Source organism: Lutjanus erythropterus, chromosome 15, assembly GCF_056507025.1.
Source record: "Lutjanus erythropterus isolate fLutEry1 chromosome 15, fLutEry1.hap2, whole genome shotgun sequence".
Classification (NCBI taxonomy): Eukaryota; Metazoa; Chordata; class Actinopteri; order Lutjaniformes; family Lutjanidae; genus Lutjanus; species Lutjanus erythropterus.
In genome coordinates, this window is record NC_139331.1 from 28,759,319 (window position 1) to 28,779,994 (window position 20,676).

The 20,676-nt window shown below is 37.4% G+C and overlaps 2 protein-coding genes across 2 annotated transcripts; one reads left to right on the top strand and one right to left on the bottom strand.

Annotated features, from left to right (window-relative positions):
- The first annotated feature begins 3,888 nt into the window (after positions 1 to 3,888).
- mixl1 (Mix paired-like homeobox) lies at positions 3,889 to 6,658 on the top strand. The gene is made up of 4 exons (XM_084737173.1): positions 3,889 to 4,151; positions 4,268 to 4,488; positions 4,604 to 4,730; positions 5,961 to 6,658. The coding sequence occupies exons 1-4, from the start codon at positions 4,055 to 4,057 to the stop codon at positions 6,527 to 6,529; spliced, it is 1,014 nt and encodes a 337-aa protein (XP_084593299.1). The 5' UTR covers positions 3,889 to 4,054; the 3' UTR covers positions 6,530 to 6,658.
- Positions 6,659 to 7,670: 1,012 nt separating this feature from the next.
- lin9 (lin-9 DREAM MuvB core complex component) lies at positions 7,671 to 19,650 on the bottom strand. The gene is made up of 15 exons (XM_084737915.1): positions 19,560 to 19,650; positions 17,580 to 17,612; positions 16,294 to 16,385; positions 15,107 to 15,220; positions 13,702 to 13,832; positions 13,390 to 13,515; positions 13,057 to 13,214; positions 12,505 to 12,638; positions 12,207 to 12,335; positions 11,697 to 11,798; positions 11,520 to 11,600; positions 11,286 to 11,411; positions 10,978 to 11,169; positions 9,488 to 9,585; positions 7,671 to 8,853 (listed from the first exon to the last, which is right to left on the bottom strand). Exons 1-15 carry the CDS (start codon positions 19,588 to 19,590, stop codon positions 8,748 to 8,750), a joined length of 1,653 nt encoding a protein of 550 aa, XP_084594041.1. The 5' UTR covers positions 19,591 to 19,650; the 3' UTR covers positions 7,671 to 8,747.
- Positions 19,651 to 20,676: the final 1,026 nt, after the last annotated feature.

Genomic DNA, 20,676 nt, shown 5'->3' on the forward strand with positions numbered 1-20,676 from the left:
TTCTGTTAGGAAATTATAAATGTACTGTAGCTTCTTAAGACATCCCTCAAATCCACAAAGACTGAACTCATAACAAAGGCCCATAAGACAGCTGACATTTTAACATATAGCTGCAAACTAGTGAGGATAATTTACCTGTCTGTCTGCTGGCAGATGTATAGTGGTCAGGTTAAACTGAGGGTTAAACACTGGTCAGACTTTAAAGGTGTGAACACTTTTGTTTGTTTGTGTCTACAGAGTCAATAGCCCATAGAGATCCTTAAGTGTTTTAGTGTTTGATGTTTGAAAGCAGGGCTGCAAATAACAATTATTTTCATTATACTTTTTCCCCCCAGATTAATTGGTTTTGCTATAAAATGCCAGGAAATAGTGAAAAAATGTTCACCCCATTCTCAAAATCCAAGGTGATGTCTTGAGATGTCTTGTGTCAGTCTAAAACCCAAAGATATTCAGTTTAAGATGTTAGAAAACAGACAAAAGCAGGAAATATACATATCTGAGAGGATGAAAACAGCATATTCTGACATTTTTACATGAAAAATTACTTTAACGGTCAACCCATTATCAAAATAATTGTCACAGGGTACCCAGTGTTAAATTTAAGACATTTTAATACCACTTAGAATTAAATTTAATGCAAACTTCACAGCCATACCTGCAAAAGTATGAAGATATAATTAAAAATTTAGTATCAATTTTAAGCATTAGAAAATAATTGTCCACAGAGAAGGCCTATTTGAGTTTAGAAAAACATTTGATTAAAATACTCACATTTATATTCCTGAATAGTTTGGATTCCGCTGCCAATATTAAAATAATATTGTTTTAAAAAAGAATAAATTCTGAACAGGATTGGAATTGAAAGTTTTAAAAACAACTAAATGTTGTTTCAAGACCAGCGACAGTAATGTTTATAACAGCAAAGTTACTGTATAAACTCAATAATATCTCAGTGGAAATATGCTGTTACAGTATTTATATGAGCATGAGAACGGACAAATTAATTAAGGCCTTTGTTAATGAAATTCAATACTTTTAAGGCCTTATTTTGAGGTAATTAAATTCTATACGTTCTTAATACTCTTAAAACCCTGCGGGTTCCCTGTGGCGACTATTTTTCTGTCTATCAACTAATTGATCAGTCAACCAATTGTTGCAGCTCTATTTTAAAGTAAATATATCAAGATTTAAATCAATTAAGAGCTCTCTTGATCCAATGAAAATGTCAAATTTCTATGACGGACAGTCAAGCAGAACATTCTGACTAAATGCAAACTCTAAGAGCAAAAGTGAATTACAGTCTTCCTGCACTTGCAATGATGAGTTCATAATTTTCACTGGTCAGGACTTCAGAGCTTTGTGGCCACAGATGAATGTAGGAAGCATTTGCTGTTCATTTCATGATCTGCTCTCAGAAAAGCTGTCATTGTCTGTTACAAAAGCTCAGGAACTTCAACAGCCTGATTTTAGCATAGCAATCTGGTCTGTGCACGCGGGCAATACCCAATTAAGGCCCTCAGACAAAGCAGACAAAGCGAACTGCGAATGTCTTTACCAACGAGCACGTCCTATCTGGACAATGCTGTATGTGTCAAAGTACCGAGATCAATAAGTGCTGCTGCTGATGTGAAATGACACAGTGCCTGTCAAGTCATTTTCCCGCAGAGATCAGCAAGAAAATAACCAGAGAAAACCTTTTGTTGTGTCCACGATACAGGCATCTTTCAGGAGCGTGATGCTAACTTTTTATATAGCTGGAAATGTCATCCACTCCCTGGTGACTTAAACCCAGTTACAGCTGTTTCCCATAAATCATATAAATGAGGACGCAGTAAAAAGTCTGGCATTTTATTTTGCAATAATAATGTCACCCACCACACCCAAAGTAATTAAATTTGATTTATAAAATTGGAAGTTCCGATTGCACAAGTACTGCAGACAGAAAAGTCCACTCTGTCGTAAACAAAATCAACTTGGACTGTTATTAAAAGCATATGTGGAGCTAATTCCTGCTTAAAGTCTTCTCCAAATGTGTGTGAACAAATTAGTGTGTCTGTGGTGCTACTTGACTGACCTCCTGACTTGATCCCCTCAGATGAAGGTGACCTTTTGAATGACAAGCGCCCTTTCCTGAGAACTTCTGAACTTTGGTTTGTGTATTGAGATTAACTTTGTTGCCTCTGAAACGAGGGCAGGAGGCATAATTTCCTACATACATCAGTGCTGAGGAGAGGACATTTATTTTAATGAGCAGACATTTACTTTAAAGAGCCTAATCTTTATGAAACACAACTTCTGTTCTTTGACATTTAAGCCTCAAGGAAAGACGGCATCACCAAAGAAAACAATTTACAACCCTGTAAAAACATACATCTTGTTCAAGACTCACAGACAAAATACTTAAATACATTTGAATGGTGATTTAAACATTTTATAAAATAGTAATAAAATAAAAAACTTTCTGTATACATACTTACAAACATCCATTAGCTTGGCTAAAAATAAGGATTCAACAGTATATCAAATATTGCAATAAATTAGTTGTTTGGTCTAAAAAGTGACAGAAAATAGCGAAGAATGTTTCATTATCAGTGTTTTGAAAGGTCAAGAAGACCAAATGTCTTGTTTTGTCCACATCCCAAAGTTATTCAGTTTACTGTCAGAGACGAATAAAGAAACCAGAAAATATTCACATTTCAGAGGCTGGAAAATGGTAATTAATCTAAGAGTTGATAACTAATCAATTAATTGAAAAATCACTGCACACTCATAGCCAAAGATAATTCATGCCAGTTTTTGCACACGGTTTGGTGATGGCTGGCTACTTTTACTTTATTTCAGTAAAGAAGAAAAGCAGGAGCACAATTTTTATACAACCAAAAATGCTGTACAGATTAGATTTATTATCTAATAAAGTAATTTTTTTCCCCCAAGCCATTTTTCTTTGTTTTATCTTCTTTTGTTTTATTGTACTGCAGGTTTTTGGTCTTGTTATATCCCTAATAAAAATAAATAACTTAAATGAACTCCCATGATATAAATGATGAAAATATTTATTAATTGATTTACCGTCTCCTTGCCACTCAAATAAAATATATAATAATAATACATGATATAATAAGGGGAATTTGAAAAAGTGTGGAAACCTTTATTTGAGTTTCTTGGATGTTAAAGTGCACAATTATTATAAAACAGCTGCATATTAAAGGTTTTGAATTTATTGTTTTCTGTTTTTTTCTCTTATCTGATGTGTTTTTATTTGAAGTATGTGACATGTTATATTTCTTTGACTAAAATTGAGAAAATTATATTGTTATTTCTATTTGTATGTGTAAAATATATGAAAAAAAATACTGTTAACCCTCTTAACATCTTTTACATCGTGTGTATTAATTTCCTTGTCTCCTTATGAGCTATAATGCACAGGGAGTAACTTTAGATGTTTCAAAGTGTATTTTTATAAATGTGTGTTTACTTCTCGCATATAGTACCTAATTACTTTCCCTTGCTGCTCTTTTAATTCTCTTTTTCTGCCTTTTCTCTTTAAAAGAGTTGACTGGGAGATTTGCAGTATGTACCTGTACTGTCTTGTATCTGTGCAGATGACAACAAATCTCTTAAATGTTGTTTAAAAATGCGTTCATTTCTGTTATCGGGCAACAAAGTGCAGCTCTTGTGAGGCTCTAACCCGTTGAGGAAATGGCAGTTTCCGACTGTCTCTCTTTGAAGGCTACTGGTCCATTATTGCTTCATCCATTCCAAAGCGGATAAATGTTTTCACTGTCGATGTGTATTGAGCCTGCAGATTCCATTAAAAACCCTTTAAAGAGGCCTGCGGCCGCTGCAGCGGTCCAGGTGTGATACCTTCACACCTCCGGCGGCCTGCAGACGTCTGAAGTTGCTGCACGGCCGCTGCAGTGCCAGCCGGCACTGATGGTCGCCCCATTCACACGTACAGGCAGCACCACCTTTGATCGCGGGGGGATTTAACCACAGCGAGCCGCGCACACAGCTCCAAACTCAGTCAGTCTCTGGAGGTAAAACGTTGAGGATCATGTCTTCTGTTCATGGGAATATGCGCGTCGCTGATCTGAATCATTTCCAGATGTATCATGAAGGAGCTCTGCAGATGAACAGCGTGGTGAACTCAGGTTGGTGACCGGCCTGCAGCGCCGTGCGTAATTTACGCACAAGTCCGGTGTCACGTTCCCATGATTCTTGCTTATTTAACGTTATTAACTAAACAGTATCTACTTTTTCATTTTAGATTATGGAGCGTCGGATGTTACAAACTACTTCAGCTCTGCAAACTCAGTGCCGAGGGCGGATAAATGCGTGGCCATCCTGACGCACAGGAGGAAGAGGACCAACTTCACCCAGCAGCAAATCGAGGTGCTGGAGAAAGTTTACTCAGACACCAAATATCCTGACATCTACCTGCGGGAGAGACTGGAGGCTCTGACCGGCCTGCCAGAGTCCAGAATTCAGGTAATGCAAAGGTCTAAATCTCACCTCAGATATTCACCGTCTCGGCGAGTGTCAGTGTTTTTTCCAGAATGGGTTCAGCTGTGCTCACGTTCGTTCGTTTTCCAACATATTTCAGGTGTGGTTTCAGAACAGAAGGGCCAAGTCTCGTCGTCAAGTTGGCTCATCGGTGTCCATGAAGGTCGCCAACCCGCCAGCAGCTGCTCCCTTCAGCCAGCTCCAGAGCAGGATGGGCCTAGAGAAAGGTAATTTTTACAGCCACACATTTTCAAGCATGAAGTTGACTTGCTCAGTTGTAGTTTTTCCCACAAAAATAACTTTTAATCCTTCCATTCAAGTCAAATTAGTCACATGAATATGGCTATTGAAGACACTTGATTTAAAGTTGCATAAGTTTATAATAATAAGTAGCTTGACTTCTACTTTCTCTAGCATAAGGAAGTAAAAAAGCAACGTAAAACAGTAAAAAGTAAGTAAAAGTACTGATTCTACCCTGAGATACTCTGTTCAAGTTTGTGCATTGAAACTGTTACTTCAGTAAAAGTGTAAGTGCTCAAGAAAATGTACTCAATGCTATAAAATGGTCTGTGGCTGTTGTATTATATAATTAGATGATCATATTATCCTATTAAACTGATGTAAAAGCTGAATTTTACTGCTGTAGCTGCTTCAGATGGAGGTATTTTTTTTATTGTTTTGTATAGGATTGCAACTAAAGATTATTTTCCATCATGGATTATTATTGCAGTGCTGATTATTTTTCAACTGACTGGCTACTTGTTGTAGAAGTGAGAAACACTGTCACAGTTAACTTCACACCATTTTGTTTTGCAACAGCCCAAACATCATTATAAAAAATGAATCAAAATTATTCACCACCATCATCAGTGTAGTTGCCAGTGAATTTCCAGTCAACTGACTAACTGATTTACCCACTAATCTTTTCAGCTGCATTTCTGTATATTTTTGGGCAGCTTAATTCATAAAAGGCCATATTTCTCTTGTTCTTTTTTGTTTTGTGTGCAAAAATCAAAAAAATTAAAAAATAGTGGAGTAAAAAGTTCAATATTTCCCACTTAAATGTGGTGAAGTTGCATGAAAAGAAAAGACTCAAGTTAAGTATGAATATCTCTATCGGTAGTCAAGTAAATGTAGTTAACACAAGATTCCTCCAGCAGCAAGATTCACTTAACTTTTTTGTTAGGAGAAAATACAAGAGAAGTCAACTCCAGATGGACCACATGTTCTTGCAGACTTTTTGCTGTTATATTATAGCAGTAAATAAAATGAATTACATATAAATGATCTGTGGAAACAAGATGTTTATTTCATATCTTGGTAAGAATTCTCTTGACCAATCCCAGAAATCAGTGGATACAAACAAAAACAAGAGGAAATCAACACAAAAATATTGAGACAAAAAATTTCTTTCATTTCAGAGCTAACTGGTTCATTCTTTCTGTTTTCTCCTTCAGTTTATGACAACAATCATGGAGCTGAGGCACATGGGATAGGAGGATTTAGCCTGGAGGAAACTTTCAGACCTACGATCCACCAAAACACAGAGGATACTCACAGAAACAACTTACCCACCAAACCCAGCAGCTACGAACACACGTCCGTCTCCTGCATCTACGACAAGGAGGGAACCAGAGTGAAGCCTGAGCAGATGCAGCGGCACGAGCTGAGCGTTAACGTCCCGTGCTGCAACGTCCACGTGTATCCCAAGGAGGCCGAGCACCATCCCAAGATGGAGGCCAACGTGACCAGTCCGAAGGTTCTGGTGGAGTACGACAACTTCCCACCGAACAAGACCATCGGACCGGAGATGAAGGTCGTGATTCCTCCCATCCCGACCCAGAACAACTTCAGCAGGTCGTCGCCGAAGGATAATGGATGCCAAATCCAGTATCCGCGCGCCAGGCCCACAGGGGACAGGTTCGGCCACTTCTCCCCGATCCACGCCACTGAGGCGCAGGACTTTACCGACTCAGACTCTGACTGGGAGACCGAGGCCATGGCTGGATTTGGTGGCTTTATGTGATGCATCATTAAAGCTGATGTAAAGAAAACTACATATATCATAAGAGGCTGTATACAGTTGTTCATTTGTGTGAAAGGAAAATTTGTATTTATTGTAAAATAGTAATAAAACTGTTGATTGTACAGAAAACTTTTGTTTTTCATCTGTCCATAAAGACTTGGTCTGCATGATAAGGTTTAATAATATAAGCCATATTATTAAGTTATTTATAGGTTTTACAGGTTGGTCTTGATACACACGTTCTACCCTAAATAACATTCTATAAATTCTTAAAAATATATGATCTTATAAAATATGATCCATTGCTTTAGGGCTCAACAATAACGGCAGAAAATGCTGTTTTCAGCCTCTCAAATATGTAGATTTCCCACTTTTATTCATTTATTCTCATATTAACTGAATATATTTGGGTTTCAGACTGAAAAAAAAAACAAGACGTTTAAGGACATAACCTTGAACTGGGGTGGACATTTTTCACTGTTTCCTTATATTTTCTGGATGTTAGAACCCTAGATGAACCAAGACGATTAACTTTAGTCTGCTGTTATTTGATAACTGCAAATAAATAAAACTATCTGAGCAGGGGCAAATAAAAATGGACTTGGGCAAATATCTGTCCAGGCAAGTGAAAAAAAAAAACACATTGTACCCTTTTGTTGTCAATTAAATTACTCAATAGTATATAAACAGGGCTGGGCTATAGAGACAAAATCAAATATCACAATTAGAGCAGCAGCAATTAATCATGTAGCTGTAAACCAGTAAAGTAATCACCAGTTTGATAATCAATTATCAGTTTGAGTGATTTTAAGGAAAAAATATCTGATTACAACCACTCAAATGTTAATATTTTCTGGTTTCTTGACCAAATACCTAAATATTGATACTGCAATAATATTAACACAATTGTCTTTTGATTAATAATGTGGATATATTGACTAAGTGGGTAAAAGCGAATAATATAACAGCTAAAGCTCAGAAAATTACATCACTTTACTGTAACGCAGCTTTTAAAACCAGGAAGCCAACACGTCTGTCATATCAGGACATAATGATGTCCAAAATCTAAGACAAATATTTAGTCTCATATCATGACGTCAATAAAATATCAAACAAAGACTAAAACTAGAAGACCAAATGCTGCTTTGCAATATTATGTTTAATATAAAAAGACGGAAACATTTATATACAACTGCCCTGAGGCACTCTCATATACAACTTTACAAAACTGAAAAAAGGAGATTCTCTAGGAAAAAACTGTTGGACTTCAATTTTTAGAGGTTACATCAGTGATGCAGGCTTTAGTGTGTGTGTGTGTGTGTGTGTGTGTGTGTGTGTGTGTGTGTGTGTGTGTGTGTGTGTGTGTGTGTGTGTGTAGGGGGTTTGGGTGGGGGTGTCGCAGCAACAGCCATGCCGAATATGGAAACGCTAAGATGATCTTAGGGAGTAAAAGGCATCAAAACTCCAGAGTTCTCCTTTTATAAAAATACCAAAATCTCTTTTCAGTGCACACAAAATTATAAAAGCCATTTCTGAAATACACAGCAGAAATGTTGACGATAGTCCTAATAATCAGAGATATTGTACAATTATCTACAATAAACATTTTTTATAAAACATTCTTTAGCCTCCCTGTGTTTGCCGTCAGTGGAGCAACAGAACAACACTTACGGGGGTGGAGGTGGGGGGTGGGGGGGGGGATTCAGAGATAGCAAAATATTGTTTCATAACCATAAACACCTACTCAAAAATAAATAAATATGAACTATAAAAACTGTAAGAATCAATGTTTGGCACATGGAACCAATAAATAACCATTTGAGTTTGGAGATGTGGATTTGTGGCAATTGTTTAAGACTCTTTCAGGTTTGTGTTCTATTGGGTGCACCAACATTTTCATACAATAAAATGGGTGGGTAAAATACGAATGACATCCTCCCTCCTGTCAGCACACAGCTTCAGGAGTCTGGGCAGAACTCGGCGGAGTCGTTTCACTTTGAACATCTGAACATCCGAACATCCGAACATCTGAACTCAGGATTGCCTGGTGGTGGTCCACAACGTCCACGGGAGATTTTCGTCTGCAGTCTTTTACCAGTTCGGGTGAAAGCACCATCTCAAAAGACGGTATCAGAACGGCTCACACCTCTCTCTCTTTGTGTGTGTGTGTGTGTGTGTGTGTACATGCACCTGGGTGTGGTGTGGATGGTGCAGGTACTCAGACTGCATTGGTGTTGTTGGCAGCAAATGCATGCAGGTTGCCCAGCTGACTAAGGCCACTCTGGATGTGTGCCACATGGATCTCCACATTGTTCTGGAAGCAACTGGAAACGCAAAAAAAGAAAACATGTTAAGAAATGTTCAGTGCTGGTAATACTACCCGATTCCAAAAAAGGTTGTGTAAATTGTAAATAAAGACAGATTGCATTGATTTGCAAAAACTTTTTTGACCTCTAGTCAATATAATACAGTACAAGATAAGATATTTAATGTCTTCCAACAATTAGTGGCCTCAGTTTCCAAACACGTACTGATTGTTGTTAAAGAAAAGGTGATGTAACACAGTGGACCCGTCCCCTTTATTGGAACATCTCGCAGGCATCAAATTCAGAATGAGGGTATAAAAAACAAGCATTCAAGAACTTAGAAGATACAACATAAAACTCAGGGAGAGTCAACATGCATGTATACTGTATTAGGAACACATAATTTGTATTTGGACCATGTATGCAATGTTTGTGTTGCAGATTTCCAAGGGTGTTTTAGTTTTGTATTTTGTGTTGATCAGCTGGATTTGAATTTTGTTGCTGGACTACAGAATTTTTTCTTATAACTGAAAATGACTGCAGGTTATTTCACTGTCTGAACTAAAATATTAATTCACTGTTCAGACTGTTCAGACGTGATGTGTAGTGACTAAGGAAGTGCAGTGAGAAACACAGTGGTGAGTCTGTTTACCTGAGGTTGGAGGGATCAATCGATGCCTTGATGTCATTAAGGGAGTCCGTTAGAGATTTAAACTCAAATGAATTCAGGTCTCCTCCATCTGCCAGACACTATCACAAAAGAGGCAAAATCAATGAACAGGTTATCAGAGGCTTAGTATATTATAAACAGTGTTGTGAAAGTTACTGAAATTCAGTAATTAAATTTAGTTCTCTCAAAAGTAACTGAATTACTCTGCCAATTACTGCATACTAATTATTTACTTTTAAATGTCTGTTTCAATACTCATCTTAATGCAAACATAGCTATATTATTTCAGTATTAATGTGGCACATTGTGGGACAAGACACATTTATCCATCATTATACCAATTATCACTGAGAGGTGTTTTTAATAACCCTGACCACCAGAGGGCAGCAACAACTAACATTCCTACCAATAAGCAACACTTGTAATGTCATTAAGGGGCCCTTTTCTATCATTGAGTGACATATTATACAGATATTTCATTTTATATTCAATGCATAACAATAACAGCACAGACCAGCTGATAAACTGAACAATTAACCCAAACAGTGAGCACAATAACTGTAGGAAGTCTGTGGAAACAATTTTACAAACATATTATACAATCTGTATATCTCTATCTGAATTATATATTTTTTATTTTTTCATTTGTAACAATCATAAATCCAGAGTTTTCTTCTCCCTGACACTTGGCCATAGTTCTTCAGCTCTTTGGCTGTTTTACTTTTCAAATGCAGGACGAGACTGTTAAGCATAAAGTGAAAAAACTCTGTGGACATAGTAAGGCTGCAATGAATGATTATTTTTTATTATTAATTAGTCTGCTGACTATTTTAATGATTAAGTGTTTAGTTTATAAAATGTCAAAAATGGACAAACACTCATCACAGCTTCCCAGAGCCCAAAGTGATGTCTTCAAATTGCTTCCTTTGTCCAACCAACAGTCCAAAATAAAGACTCTTCACTTATCGCTAAAAATAAAGAAAAGCAGCAAATCCTCAAATTCAAGTAGCTGGAACCTGCAAACTGCAGCTCTAGTTTGTATTAGAAACATTACATTCACTCACTTTGATTAAACGCATTCTCACATTGCCTAAACTGTCTTGCACCACCATAAGGTTGGATGATGTTAGATCATAAACTGGAAAATCTTGGGAACAGGCTGCATTTGCCTGCTACATTTGCTATCCTCTGCAGATGTCCAGAGTTTTCAGGTAAGACAAAAGTAATGAGTAACAAGCCTGCTTAAATTTCAGTAATTGTAATTGCATTTGGAGAAGTGTTTACATGTCTAGTTACTGCCAAAAGTAGTGAAATTTCCTGCAACAGACTTATGAACACATTGATGTCACTGCCAAATTTGTGCTGAACTCTTGACAAAACTAGAGAACCACACTATACAGTCACTGTTCTCCTGATGAACAAACATGTACAGGAATGAGAGCAGGCAGCAGCTCAGTGTTTATATCCTCTACCTTGATTTGTAGCAGCAGAGCTGTGAGACGGGAGATGAGGTGTGTGAGGCTGGGGTTCGTCACACTCTGCTGTCCCTCCTTCTCCTCCCTCGCCGAGATGCTCTGTTGCACCATCTGCTGGGCCTCTTCTTCACAGCGCCGCCGCAGCTCTGTGGGATGGTCGGCTGGGACCATGCCCTGATCTGGAGCAAGCTGGACAGACACATGTTTAAAATGGCTCTGTTAGGTCTTTTTTTTCTTCCAAATTGGTCACAGCTGACAAGAAATTACACAACACTCAGCTTCAGGGGCAATAATTTTTGACTTACATCACAGCAGAACTGCTGGACTTCGTGAAGCACTTTGTTGAGATCTTTATTTAGCTGCTCAAGCTCAAGCACTGTGGTAGCATATCGCTTCTGGAAGTCCAAGTCAATAGGCATCGAGTATGATTTCTAAACACAAAAACAAAATCATAGTTTTAGTAAGGCTGGATAAATGCTTTCCAGAAACATTTCATGAGTTTTGAAGCAACTTTCATTTTAAAATGATGATGACTATACCAGCTTCTCTGCCTCTGTGTTCATTTCTTTCAAGTGCTTGATGTGCTCTTTCTTGATCATGAGGATCTTGGACAGCCTTGTCTGGTCACGGAAAAAATCAGGACAAAGAGTTGATTAGAACAAAATATCAGACAGTTTTCGGATGACAGATTTGAGTATTTAACAGGAAATATTTACCACTTGGACAAGGAACTTGACAGGAAATCCTCCCAGAGTGTCTCCCTCAGCACCGGGCAGCTTGTTCCGCCATGGTGACTGGTTGATAAGAGGGTCACTGTCCTGTTATCACAAAAATGGACAATAAATTAATTTATCTTTATAATCAATGTAGGAGAAGAGATCTGCAATTATTCTAAAGACTTGTTGTTGTTCTGTGCAGTCAATTAATTGATTCCCTTTTATTTATTAATTAATTTTTCCTTAATCTCTGATGACATATTATGGCCAATTTATGATTTACTACTACTACATTACAGTAGGGTGCTCAAAGACACTTAACATCCATTAAAAGATCAGATATATCTTCAACAAAACAATGTCAGAGGAAGCCATTGCTTCAAATAAACCCACTCAGAGCCAACAGAGATTTAAAGCAGTGCCACACACCAGTAACATCTGCAAGCCACCGGGTACATGTGCGATGATGCAGCACATGTACATCTGTCATTAGAAGTAGTTTTACAGTACCATGAGGACAGGAGTGGTAGCGGACGGATAAGGCCCTCTAGGCGGAGTCATGAGGTTCTGCATGTAGCGTGTTGTCCGGTGCTTCTGGGCAAAAGCTGAAATGGGCATGGTCTCATTGGGCTCATTGCTCTGGAAAACACAATCATCACCGTGTGCATTGTTACATCTCTTCAGTACAGCCATCGTTCATGTTTGTATTTTCACACATTCTTGTTTCACAATTGTTAAAAGACACAGCATTATAATTTGCATTAAAGTACAAGTGGTAAAATTAAAGACCGAAGCTTTTATCTCTTACCAGGACTTCGTAGTCAGGCACAGTGTGTGTTCCCAGGCCACTGCGGTCAAAGGTGACACGATATGTGGCAGCACTGGTGTCAACTGCATCGATCTGCCCTGTGAACAACCCATCATGGACGCCTCGGAGTCGAGCTGTGCAACAAAAAGAAAACAAAATCAGAACTCATACTGGTAATATCTTACAGATCAGTGTGGGACATCCTTACTCGTGTTCCTAGGTTTGAATTTCCACTCAGCCCATTTACACAATGATACGATCACTGTATTTATGGTTTAGGCCCTTTACTCATAACAGTTCTCTTATTTCGTCAACAAATAGTCAAAGATATTGGTTTCTGACTGGTTTGCAGGTTATTTGACTGTAAGGGTAACAACTTCACATCTAACCAGGGCTGTCCGAGTTCATTTCAGTTACATTTACAGGGTACAAAAGAGAAAGGTGACTGTCTGTAGTTTCCTTCTCTTTTTAAGGTGATATTTTCTGTCTTGCACCAGAATATTTTGGGCTGGATGTGCACACGCTTGTCCCTCTTCATTTCAGTCATCTTACCAGTGACTTTGGTTCCTATGATGAGCGGCAGGGGAATTTCATCTGGAAGGTCTTTGCAGTTTGACACATCAGACAGTTTTCTTTGCTGTAGCAGGCGCATCTTCTGCCTCTTCTGTCTCAGTGCTGTCCGCTCCTCAGAAAAGAAAGCTGATGAACACCTGAATGGGAAAACAAAGTGTAGCACTTCTTTTACATCTTTCTTTGAGGAAATTGTTAGCATTATAAAAAGTATATAGAGAAAACAGTTCTACAAACTTTAAAATAAAATAAAATGAAGACAAGAGAATCATTAAAATGGCGTGTAGAGGCACAGAGCTTGAGACTGCAGCGTACCGTCGAGGTTTCCCCATCAGTCTCCTGATTGTTCCCCACTCAACCCTTGTCAACTTTCTTGTTTTCAGGTTGGGAAAAGACTCCTTGAGACACAGGCAGAATTCATTGTCTCCCTCAAAGAGAGGCCTAGAAAAAAAAGGGAAAATAAAATAAAAATATTTTGGGGGATGAAAACATAGTTAAACATTTCTGATGAAGTTTCTGCTGCTGACCTTTCAAGCCAAATGTAATTACAAATGATCGAAAAACTTATCCGTACTGACATTCATCAAAATTAATTATTGTCTCCTGAAGGTGAAAGTGAGACTTTACCTGTCAATATTGGAATAGAACCATTCATAGATGCACCATTTGTGAGCTTTGGGTAGCTTCAGGAGGTTTCTTAATCTCAGCCCTATTTTCTGGGATGCCTTCTTATCTGGCGTCACCACGTTAGAAAATTTCTGTAAAGAAAGACAAAAAACAAAAGTCAGCTCACGTACGTGTATTCTGAAAAAATAACAGACAAAATAAATTGAGCAAACACCTTAAATTGCGTAATCCTGAACAGATTATCATTTATTCGTCCACCATGCATGGCAGCTGTAAAGATAATTCACTCTAAGCATATCAGTAACTTCTTGTTCCTGCAGACAAATCATCTCTATGATTAGAGTGACTAATGAGAACGCACCATTTTTAAATGGCTTGTTTACCTCATTGGCTTTGTAGCTCCTGTTTAACAAAGGAGAGGCAGCCGTATGGAGTCAAGTTTTACTCCACGGTTTGTTAATTTCATCTAACAACTTATCAGCCTCATTGTTTTCTGATGCACTCTGTGCTGTTATTGCTGTTTTAAAAAACTACTACTGATAATGCAAACAAAACACTTGTTGCTTCACATTACTACAAGGGAACTACAGGAAGATGTAGTGTAAAAACACACGACACAAGAGGCTACTGGTTGCCTCCAATTAATTTTCTCTGACAATCGGCAAATCTCTTGCAGGGCCTGGCAGCCTCACCACATTCATTGTGTTCTTTAGCCTCACTGTAAGCAGTGTCTAGAAATGGTGACCTAGACACTGCAGGTAGTCACTAACTGTTCACTCCGAGTCAATTAAAACAAAAATCTTGTAAAAATCATGATGAGGACATCTGCAGAGCTTTTATGGAAGTGGACTGTTTTTCATTTTTGCAAGGGATCATTAAACAGGTACAAGTACATGGGTATATGGACAAGCTTTAATTTAATTTAAGGTTAACCTCCAGCCTATGTTTGTACCCTTCACTGTGTCAGCTCTGGAAGTTACCAGCTACAGTCCTCCAAGAGGTTGCTTTTTAATTTTCCCTTGGGTTTTGACAGATGTAGGGGAAACTGCATTTATCTAATATGTACCATGGGCATGGAACAATTTACAAAAAGATCTAAAATTAGATTAGACCCTTGTATCCACTGATGAATTTAAGGGCATTATAAAAATGTGGAGACATGCTTCTTATTCTTGCGAGGGTGCTATGTTTGAATATCTGTTCTTTTTTTATTGTGGATTTTTGAAGCACATGTTGTATTTATTGCATTCTAACATGTTGTGATTTTGTGTGGCTGCCACCTTGTCGATGTCTCTCTTCTAAAAGAGATTTTCAGTCTCAGTGGGACTTCTTGATTAAATGAAGGTAAAATAAATTATTCCTTTTTTTTCCACTATGAATAACTTCCATGGTGTCTAGTCTTCACCTGTGGTGTGGTGGTGACCCTTTGGCTCCTCCGAGGGGATCTGGAAGGGACACGCGGCGGGGGCTGCTCATCTTCCTCCCGAAACAAACGGCTCCTCTTTGAGCTCCGTGTGGGCTGGAACAACAAATGTAGACAGACGGTTTGTGAATAGGGCCAATATATGCTCCAAGTGCAAATATATTTGTGCATTATTCTTATGTAGAGATAAATTCAATGTGCAGCAGAGAGAAAAATCTGAACAACATTAGCTGCCTTCTGTACGGAAAAAAAACAAAAAAACTGGTTTAATCAAAGCAGCCCTGCAGATACACACCACTCAAGCATTTCTTTTATTATTATCAGAGAACTGTCAGCTTCACATTAAGTACCCGCGGAGAGCAAAACATGCCATTATGACAGAGAATTTTCTGGTGAGAAGAAAATATCCACCTCAAGCACACTATCACATGTTGCTCTGTGATGAGCAGGTTAAGTATTTTTACACCACCTCCTGAAGTTTGGGACAATTTGTTTCCAGAAGGCTCCCGAACTGCTGCTAACATTCAACAATAGTGCCTTCTTAGTATTTAATTTCAGTGCAAAATTTAATATAAAACCACAGATTTACACTAGACCATGCAGAGACCAGCTGCATGTGGAGTGTATATCCCCTCCAAACCTGCACATCCTCATCACACTGGTGTGAAAAAACTATTTAGCAGTTGAGAGTTGCAAATAATTAGAGCTGATACAATCATCACTGGACAGTGACCACCATGTAATCAACATTAACACCTCTATAATCTCTTAATTACTGAATAACAGACAATGTCAGACAGACAACAGACAATTTGCAGATCAGACCATTACTTCTACAGTAGAAAATACCAAGCTGGTTCATTACATGCCTTCAAACAAGTGAAGATATATGAGATAATCAAATCAAAAGGAGTTTAAACATGTACTATGAAATGCAATTCAATACATCAATCCTGCAATTTTCTTTGTGTAATGTGTGATTTGTGTTGATTCCACAATATGGTTAAGTATGTGAGATGTATGCTGTACTTCCTAGCATCTAATTTTTTAACTAAAGTTTAATTAAAGTTTATAAGCTTAGGATTCATAATAATGTGTATAACAGAAGCTCCTCTATTGCTCCCTCTTCACCAGTTCTAAAACTGACAAACAAACACAATGCCACTTACCGTGTCCATTGTGAGGGAGGAATGTCGTCCCCTTGTGTTGTGAGCTCTTGGGAAGCTGTTCTTTTCATTCAGAGTGTTGGACAAACTCCCTTCTGCAAAAAAACACACACATGCATTTACTCAAAGTAGTGTTATGATACCAAATAAACGACCCCAGTGAGGCCTACTTATTATCTCAGACTGAAAGCTATTCTTAAAACACAGATGATTTAAATTCATTTTCCACTTGCAAGTCAGACTGGAAAAGTTAATAAAACAACCAAATTTTTATCTTTGCAAATATGGCGACAAAACTGCTGTGAAAGCAATTTCCAAAATATATCAGCCACAAATGTAAGGTAGTGTGGGGTTGTGACTGTTCCTCTTTGTTATGTCATATATAAGTCTAATCCAATGAAGGACTTGAAACTTTACACATTGGCCAATATCTAGAACTGATCCGATAACAGTGCATTTTATTGGAAGAAACATTAAGTGTACATAAAATACACAAATATGAACCAAGATAGAAAGAAATGTCTTTTTAAATTTTGATATTTTTTCTCCAGGCTCCTCACACCCAACCCTCTCCCATTGCCAAAAAAGGTCAAAAAAAAATGCACTGAATAAACATTTATTGCACAATAACAATTACAGGATACATCTAAAGAAATTAAATACAATTAAAATTGGTTGAAAAACTTTTACACCCAAGACTCTTAAACAGGAGATACTCTCTCTAATAATACAAATGAACAGTTAGTTTTTATTTCTGTTTATGCAAATCACACATTATGGGGTCAAACATTTTAACAATTGGAGAAAAATACACCCCATATGCCATGACTATAATTGTCTACTCAAATAAACCTCATCTGACTAAATTTAATTTATAATGAATGTATAAATAATACAATGTTGAGTCAATTGATTTTTTTTTGCTAGTTTAACTTCAGCATGTCCTCTTTCAGGGACAATGACAAACGGGGTGCAGGCGACCTCCAAAGAAAAAGATCAGAATTGTTTAGCTGCATTTGTGTCTTCAGTTGAGTCGAGCACTCCAAAAATAGCTATTCCCACACCAGATATAATTTTTTTTTAACACTTTTAATCATGAAACTTATGGCATATGTCAGCTAACACACATACAAACAAGATCAAATCAGAATCAGAAAAATCTGCACTGGCCAAGTATGTTCAGGCTTACAAGGAATTCGACTCCAGTTTCCAGAAGTTCCCCATACTTACACACAGTGCCAAGAACAACTGTACAGAAAGACAGGCCGCTAAAAATACTGTCCACATACCTTTTAGACTGACAAGTGCCTCTGCTGAGGAGCCTGAGGAAGAGGACACATTGGACTAGATCAATACACAGTAACACATTAAAGACATTAGAAAACACATAGCTGGTCAACTGTAAAATGCAGTAAATACTTAACAAAACATGTCACTGTGCTTGAAAAGCATAATTAGTCTATGCTCTTTAGTTTTAAGTTAATATGATAATACAGCTGCAAGGATTAGTCGATTAATCAATTATGCTGATCAAAAGAAAATTAGTTGCCAACTATTTTGTTAATCAATTAATAATTTCAGCCAGTCAAAATGTCAAACTTTTGCTGATTCCAACTTTTTAAATGTAAGGATTTGCTTCTTTTCTTTGCCATCTATGCTAGTAAACAAAAAGTCTTCAGGGTTTGAACTGTTGATTGGAGAAAATCTGAAGATGTCACTTTGAGCTCTGGGAAATTATGACAAACCTTTTTTTTACTTTTTTTGACATTTTATAGACTAAAGTTAGCAATCACTTATGAAAATAATCTGCAGATTTATCAATAATGAAAATAATAATAAGTTGCAACTCTAAATGACGTTTAAACCAAGGAGTTTAAATCGACAGTAGAATGGATGAGAAGCAACAAATTGGTGCTTAATGTTGGCAAAACAAGGTCTATTAGTAATTAAATTATGATTCAATAATTTTATGACTGAATTCTTCCAGACATGTGTGACACAGACACGCCATGGGAATCTTAAAATAAAGGCATATATTAAAGATGATGATATCGATCAAAAGTCAATCTAAATCAAAATTTTGTTATAATAGTACCTTAGAATATTTAAGAAATCATAACTGAATGTGTGTGTGAGAGAGTATAAACTAGTAAAAGTGTGTAAGAAATAAAATGTAAACCTGGGTGAAAGAATACATATTCTTTGCAAAGAATGTGAAATGAATTTCAATACCTTATTTTCTTGGAATTTAGGCTTATGGCAGAAGGTCCTTCTTGCATTGACTTATGTTTATTATTAAGAGGGACTATTTAGGTATGATGTATGCGTTTGCTTGATAATTCAATAAGATAAGCTGTTTTATTTGCTGTGTTTATGTGGTTACATGTGTATAATTGAATGTCTAAAGGTAGAATACCCAGTGCTTACACTAGTACTAAAGGGGTCCTAATCAAGTAAAGTTTATTTTATCTATCAAAGAAGCTGCAAATTACTGGCGGTCTATGAGGCTGTCCTTTTAACATTAACAGCAGCCAGGCAGGTTACCTGATAGTTAGATGTAGCTAGCGCAGTCAGTTAGGCCTTAACCCCCAGTTTGAGCTGTCAAGCACGGGTATAACATCAGCTGGACTGACCATATCAACGAAATGAGCTACACAAGCTAACGTTACACTGTTTACAACCTGGGGATAATATGTGGTCACATTAACTACATTCACATCGACTGAAACGACTACTTCAGCTGTTAATGACCTAATAACTTGGCTAGTTTCCCTTCACCAGCTTGTCAAAATGATACGTTACCACTAACTTAACGTTAACCAGCGCTAACGACCGTTAACGTTAAACATAAGGAAGACTAAAAACTATGCACAGCAAAAGAAATGGCTAGTGCCTAGCTAGCGTGTGTACTTTGACAATAGAGACGTTATGACAGTCGTTTTATTATTACTGCTTGCGACATAAAGCTAACAAGCGTTAGCTCGTAGCTAAGCTAACGTTATTTGTTTACCCAGTTGAGCTAAAGTAACTTGCTCAACTCCAACATTAGCTATGGTTAGCCTCGAATGCTAACAAGCGTTAGCTGACTTCAACAGACCGGTATCTCTTTGCGTCTAAAAAAAAATACTTCATGAACTCTGCCCAGAACCTACCATATCCGCTACATGGACAGTGATAGCAGTTTATCACAAACTAAATATGTGCTTAATCACTACGGGGCCGTTTCGTGTTTAAATCGCAAAACTCCTTGAATTTGTGTTGTTACTCACTCTCGTCTAACAGCTGGTCCATCTCCGCCATCTTGAATTAGCCGCGCCGCTTTTTCAAAGACCTTGTCAAAATGCATTCTGGGTCGGGACGCTATCTGGAGGGCGATTTGAGAAATAAAAGTCCTATAATTTACCAATAATCACGTTGTGTCATACATAAACACACGAAATTGTGTGCTCTGAATATAAATACAACTTCTCGTACAAAATGTTGGGCGAAATGTTACGAAAAACCGTTTCATGTGCAAAATTGTAAGTCAGTCTCTCTCCTTTGTCTCATACTTCAGTTAGTCAGATTTTATTTTTTCATTCATTGTTAGGAAGAGGACGTCAGTGCTTTATTAGAGTTTACTATTGATGAAAAAAGAAGAAGAAAAGAAAAAAGAAAGCATGTATAGGATAAGAGTTAACCTGAATCCCACACAGTTATTCAATGGAAACATATTTCTTCTACCTGCAGCTGCTCATTATTATTTAGGGGGAAAAAAGGTTTGCATCTCCTTTGACTGATCACCGATTTAATGCACAGCCTGGGGACTGTTAAATGCCTAATTAAAACTAAAAATGAGAGATAAAAAGTACAGTATGAGGAGATGGAAATTTATTTCATATTTAATTAAATGGCAAAATTAAATCAACTTGATGCTTTGGAAGCACAATCACATTGTCAATGAAAATTAGGTTAGAAAATGCAAAATTTTCCTGATTTAATGTGACTTCTGGCATAAACCACGCCCACTGCCAGGCCTCCTAAACAAATACAGATACAGATGCTTTTGTTGGTTGAGCAGATACAGATAATAACATCTCTGTGCTTCTAGTAGGGCTTCACAATTAATCGCAATTACAGTAAGATCCCACTATGATTAGTTGCAATATTTGAATAGCAGAACAAGAACAACATCACAACTTTTTGAAAAAGGAGAAATGTCCGAGAGAACAGCATTATAATGATGACCTGGACTAAAAATCTTGTTCTCCAGATAAAAGAAAACATGTTTGTGTGGTACACGCCTCATTAAATGTCACATCATTACAACTTTAATAGGCTTTTTCAGTGAACATGAAAATTCAGTTTTTGGCTTTAGAATGTAACGGCTGTAAAATAATCAGAAAT